Genomic DNA, 6,168 nt, shown 5'->3' with positions numbered 1-6,168 from the left:
ACCACCTCACTACTCACCGCTCAAACCCTCACTACTCACCGCAAAAGCACCTGAGTATCTCAATGACCACCTGAAATTTCGAGCTCTTGATTCCCTCATCTTCGTCTCGGAAAGGAAGAGGAGGGACGGTATTTACTGACGAGCCATTTTAGCTCGCCAACTGTTGCATCCATCCCCAGACCACGACAGTTCCAGCATAAGAAACTCATTGCGTGTGGCGGGGCTGCCCTTTCACAGCCACTGCCTGATCCGCCGATCATGTAGGTGAGTTGCTAAACTCCTGAATCAGAAAGTCCCTCATCTCCGACTGGCATTGAAATCGGAAGTGGGCAGCTTGCACTAGAGTTCTGTCCTCCAATTATGAGAGCAAGATTATCAGTTCCCTGCACCATTTTCTCATCAGAGATCAGAACTTGGCACTTGGACCTGTATATTTTCGTTTGCCTCCTCTTTTGTCCAACCACTCGAGCAGAGCTGGGCTGCAAACGAAAGAGCTCTTTGCTTACTTCGCTATATATGTTCACAGGAGCTTTTGTTGTGGTAACTTGTCTGTTGTATTTTAGTAGGTTGGTTGATCAGAGTAGAACAGTATAAGAGTACAATGTTTTGGCTGTAACTGTTGTGTTTAGTTGTGGCTTATCAATAGAAGGAGCAATCAATCCCTGGCAGAGTATCATTTTATCAGGTTTTTCAAACGCGCAAGATTCTGCACATTTTGGCTGAGACCCTTTAAGAACTTTGGCAGTGATGCTAGTCAATCTTTGTTAACTCCACTACACATACTAACATAGAGAAACGGCTAGAAATTCACATTGCCGACACAAAAGTTGTGAACTACGACACAGTTCAGCCAGTGCCCAAATATAATATGTTCACAGGGTGAAGCACAGATTGCATATCCAAGATGGTCTCAGCCGACTTAGCTAAAGCTAACCATAAGCGCTCATAATAAATTGCTCAGGATATTAACACATAAAGGACACTTTTCAATAGCATATAAGGTCCAGCGTTGAAATTGCACATGGGGCAGCTCATGACATGACATGAATAAACTGGATAAAATATTGGGCATTCAAAGAACCTACATATAACAAGATAATAAGGCTCCTCGGGTCATCTTGGAGAAGATCTTCTACCCTGCCGCTCTGAACATTCTGTAGTCAAATAATTTCATCAGAATCATGCCTTTATAATATTGCAAATAAGTGAATCACCGTCCATAGGGTCCTGCTCTTTCGCTGCACAACTCGTCATCGATATCAATACTGTCCAGGCACATCAGGTTGTTGTTGACGCTCGGCTCAGAGCTGGCATTGCTGCTTGTTGCGAGAGGTGAGTCTGAAACACTTATTGGTCTGCTCCTTGTGGATCCTGATCGTGCACTATGAACAGATGATGCCGGAATGCTTGTCATAAGAGGCCGTAAATTGTTTGGAATGCTGCGCCTTATGTCCTGGTTACAACATATAACACCTCAAGTTCAATTAACTTAACGGAGAAATTGTTGTTATTAACTAAACTAAGGGGGAAAGCAAAACATACCATATGCCGAAGTGCCATGTCCAGTGATTTTTTTGACAATGTCCTACCGAAGCCAGAGCTATCTGGAGAATTTGACGATTTACCAGATAGACTGTTGAGGCTGGACTTTTGATCATCATGTTTTGGAGGAACTAATCTTCTCATGTTCACCACCCTTTCAACCATCTTATTACCCATTTGAACTGGGTTCACACTGTCACCTCCGTTGAGATGTGATCTTCTCACTGCCGGCATGGAGCTCCCTGAAGGTACACTACCATTTAAAGTCCTTCCTCTGGAAGGAGAGCAAGACTGCCGTCTTGGTCGAGCAGCCGGCCCGCTCTCAACAGAGTTAGACCTAGAACTAGGCGCCCCAGGTCTACCCCGAGTGGCAGAGGTTGGTCTTTCTGGTAGCGATGTCCTTAGATTTGGAGGCGCATCAAGAGAGAAGCCAGGCATTTCAGATGGTTTCCATGGTCTTGATTTGACGGTAGGTGAGCTGCCTCTTGAAGGTGTTGGCACTGCTGTTTTTGCTGGTGAAGAACCTTTGGACATTGTAGATACCGGTTTGGAGATCGAGGACGATCTAACTGGTGCGGCCAAGTTACCATGCTGGGCAGAAGGTGCAGAAGGCCGCCTTGTTGGGGTGGATGCCCTTGATGTAGGCTTGCTTTGTGCCGGTATGGAGGACCTGGATGATGGTGTGGTTGACCTGGAAGCAGGTATTGATGACCTTGATGTAGGCGTTGATGACCTACCAGCGGGTGCAGATGCTCTGCCTGAAGGAGCTGATGTACTGCTAGCAGGGCCGCCTACCCTGGATGGGGTGGTTGACCTGGCTGAAGGAAGTGTTGACCTGGAAGTGGGTGTTGATGACCTCAGGGCAGAAGCTCCAGTTTTGGTAGGTACAGTAGCCCGGGAAGTGGGGGTTGAAGGTCTTGAACCTTTGGAGCTAGATGTCAATGCAGGGCGTCCAGTTGGCGTTGAAGGCCTTGATGAATTAGAAGTAAGCCCTCCAGATGATGGCGGTCGACGAGTTGTAGCAGCTGAGTTCAAACTGTTGGATGATGCTGATCTTAATGGGAGGTTGGATCTTGATGGGGGATCTGGATGATTGGCCAACTGAAATACCATATATGAGAAGGTATAACAGGAAGTTACTGAATATGACCATGTAGTGGTTATGATTGTACCATACTTATGGAAAGCAATGTGACACAAAATGTAAATCATAAAAAGGATTTCTAATAAACAATATAAATTACCGATGCAGTATAGGATTCGATTCATCACTGAACTTTCCAGATAAAAGACAAGTAAAAGGCTTTTCAGTTAACAGAGGCCAGCCCAAAAGCACACTTCATGTCAAATACACAAAATGCATAACAAAATGCTATCTATGAGGTATATCCGTTGTTAAGTCCAGCAGACAATGGATCATCTTTGGAGAGCTTGACCGTCCTACAAAATCTGAAATAACTTAAAAAGATCATGTGATGTTACTTTACTCTAGAGTTTTGTACAGAACTAAAAAAAAAACTCGACCATGGGGAGATGACATCCCCATGGTTGTCTTAAAGAAGGGGAGCACTGAACCCTGGCTGGCCAGGAAACTCACTGAAACCAGTTCTCAGGGAGGTACCCACAATTTGCGAGCACCCGGGTTCGAGCCCGGGTGGGTGGCCTCCTCACCGGGAGACTCTACCAACTCAGCTATCACTCGGTTCTCTTTTGTATAGATTTAGTCAGATCAAATCATTCCATATCCACTAAGAGCGGGAATTTTAGCTGAATTACGTGCATTGCTGAGAAGTATTGCTTGCAATAGAAATCAAGGACTAAAGCACAGCTTATGCTCAAATGACTCACCCTTGATTTTAAGGCAGTTGGACGAGTCTTTGGGGTTCCAACTTGGCCCACTGGAGACTTTTTCGACTGAGCCTCTAAAGATGGGAAAAGTGGAGTTCCTGGTGGTGTCAGAAGCCTGAAAGTTGACAAGTTCATTTTGGAAAGGTTATATAATTATTTCAAAACTGCAGTCCAGAAGGGACCTCCAAATAAAATATAGAATGCAACAGAATGAATTTAAAAGCTGGATATAGAGAAGCTAGCAACAGAAGCAGCCAAAATATATAACATACCACCCAAGTCTCAGAAGACATCTGAGGTTATCAAATGGTGGATGAACAAAGCATATGAGCGATATAAATATATATTAAGAAGATTGTTTCCACTGACTAATAAAGTGTTCTAGAAAGACACTCATGCAGCAATACAATTATTTCTCTCATACTTTTTAGTGCCGATATTGCACAGTTTGGATGGAATATGCAGGCACTGTACAGCTGAATTGATCGGTTCCCTCACAAACTCATCATAATCACTTTAACTCGCATCACTGCCCATTCAGATTAACTCGATCCAAACAAAATCACGAAGCCAACCCAGCATTTTAACAAACCATACAAGGACTAAAAAATATCATGTGAACTACATAGCCCAACTGCCACCAACCAACCACGCAGCACAAGCAGTCCAATAGTCAAACTCATAGCTACCAAATCGTCTTCAAGTGTTAAGATGGCCGCCTAGATATCAAAATACTCCAAAAACATATACCCTATCAACTAAAAAATATCCTGAAACCAACATGAACCCAACAATATGTCTCAATATTCCCAAAGCATCTACATTTCTCGATGCATTGAACTCAACATATATTTAGCAAACAAACCAAACTGTAGTACTGCACCAACCAAATACACTTCAAATCAACTAGGCCCAATATAGGTAGCCTGTAGGGCATAGGTTAAGGTATCCAATGTTGAAACGTGTGTCCAATACAGAACTATTGCATCTTCCAAAAAAAGTGCCAAATTCACAGAATGCACGCCAAGCTGCAGACACATTAACTAGATAACCAACCATAAGGCAAAGAGAAGAAAATGGGATCAATTAAAACTCAACTAATCGACAACTCCACAAGCAGATAGCATAACTTTATGAGGCGCGCATTAACTACGCAAGTAATCAAAGAAAGAAGTAGAAACCACAATAGAGCCAACTGTTACCTCCAACAACCACCACAACCCAACCTTTCAAGCAACATCAGCTAAATTCTAACTAACATCCCTAAATTTTCACAAAAGCCAAACTTTATGGCATCGCCGTGGCATCAACAATTTGACAGACTAAAGCACGGAAATAAGATGAAACTGTACTAAAGCAGAGGCAAAATTCACCCCCAAAAAAGCAAATGCAAAATTACAGAAATATAAGAACACGGCAAATGCAAAGCAGTTTGAAGAATGAACCATCAGCTGAGATCACCTAGAAGGCTAGAACCCCCAAACAATCAATTTGCAATTCCTAAAACCCCAAAGGTCATTTTTTTTTTCCTTCTTACTCTTGAAGCTACAACACATCAGAACAGCTTCGCATTTAGCAAGAAAGGTGAGAAATCGAGCTCTAGGGAACCTGCACCAAATATTCCACAGCTTAAACACCCAGAATACTAAATTCACAATGGCATGATTCGAATTAGTTAGAACCATTTTGGCACCGATATTTTTGTTACGCGCAACTGAAATAACACCAATTTACTCGATAATGCGAGTAACTTGAGAAGTAACAACACCCACCAGTCGTAATCGTTCTTGTCGCCACCGTCCGCATGGAGGAAGTCGTCAGCTCCGCCGGGCGCCCTCCTGAACCCGCCGGTCATCTTGTACGCCGCCGCCTTGGGCTCTTCGACCACACGGAACCAAAACCCCAAACCGGAATAAGCTAGGCTTTCGCGCAAACGAATCAAGATAAAAATGCAAAGGAACGGCCGGGGCAGTTGAGAAGCTAGCCCGGGAGTAGGAGCCCTCACCGGCGGGTGGGCGCGGGTCGAGGAGCAGCAGCCCGTCCCCCGCCGCGCCGTCGCCGTGGCCGGAGAGCAGGAGCTGCTCGGCGGCCGCGGCGCCGCGCTCCTTCTCGCGGCGGCGCATCTCGAGGAAGAGCGCGAGCTCCTCGTCCTTCTCCTTGATGACCGCGCCGAGCGTCCGCCCCCTGGCCTCGCCGCCGTCCGCCATGGCCGCCCGGCTCATCGATCCGCGTCGCTAGGCGGGGGCCGGCACCGGCGGCATTGCGACTAGGGCTCCGGCGAGATCTAGCGGAGTGGGGGAGTGAGCGAGGAGCAGCAGTGGGAGTGAAGCAAACGGCAGCGGCCGGGGCCGGGGGGTGGCGGTGGATGGGGATGCCCGCCCTTTGTCTCGTTCTTGTGGTGCTCTCTAGTGTGGTGTGTGAGCTATGATGCCTTCTTGGCTTTGCTTTCAAAATTTTGAGCTGAACTGCAGTTTGAAATTGAACTGGGTGAGGTACGGGGATTAATTTGATAAATTTCAGTTTTGAACTGTGGATAGGGGAGGACTGTTGTCTGTCTCTGACTCTATATTTTTTTTCATTATTATTGTTGTTATAGGTTGGGATGAGCTTTTTTAAATACATCAGTATAATTTGTAGACGAATAAAAACCAAAGCTAGAATTTAATTTTTGTGAGTAAAAGATACAACTAACTCTACAAACTATCCAACCTGGGCTGAGTTAATACAAAATAAATGGATAAGTCTAAAATGCTATGGCCACAGGTCTGGTGAACACGG

The 6,168-nt window shown here is 45.2% G+C and overlaps 1 protein-coding gene across 1 annotated transcript; it reads right to left on the bottom strand.

The window, feature by feature from the left end:
- Positions 1-965: 965 nt before the first annotated feature.
- On the bottom strand, positions 966-5,890 carry LOC133896157 (uncharacterized). The gene is made up of 5 exons (XM_062336682.1): positions 5,396-5,890; positions 5,163-5,268; positions 3,391-3,505; positions 1,543-2,643; positions 966-1,453 (listed from the first exon to the last, which is right to left on the bottom strand). The coding sequence occupies exons 1-5, from the start codon at positions 5,610-5,612 to the stop codon at positions 1,211-1,213; spliced, it is 1,782 nt and encodes a 593-aa protein (XP_062192666.1). The 5' UTR covers positions 5,613-5,890; the 3' UTR covers positions 966-1,210.
- Positions 5,891-6,168: the final 278 nt, after the last annotated feature.

The sequence above is a fragment of the Phragmites australis genome, chromosome 2, assembly GCF_958298935.1.
Source record: "Phragmites australis chromosome 2, lpPhrAust1.1, whole genome shotgun sequence".
NCBI lineage: Eukaryota > Viridiplantae > Streptophyta > Magnoliopsida > Poales > Poaceae > Phragmites > Phragmites australis.
This window is presented reverse-complemented; position numbering and strand designations above follow the sequence as displayed.

Coding starts and splice junctions, on each gene's coding strand:
- LOC133896157 (XM_062336682.1), bottom strand. CDS start 5,612: ATGAGCCGGGCGGCCATGGCGGACGGCGGCGAGGCCAGGGGGCGGACG. Junction 3,506..5,162: donor GACAAGAACGATTACGACTG/GTGGGTGTTGTT, acceptor GTCAACTTTCAG/GCTTCTGACACCACCAGGAA. Junction 2,644..3,390: donor CAACTGCCTTAAAATCAAGG/GTGAGTCATTTG, acceptor ATGGTATTTCAG/TTGGCCAATCATCCAGATCC.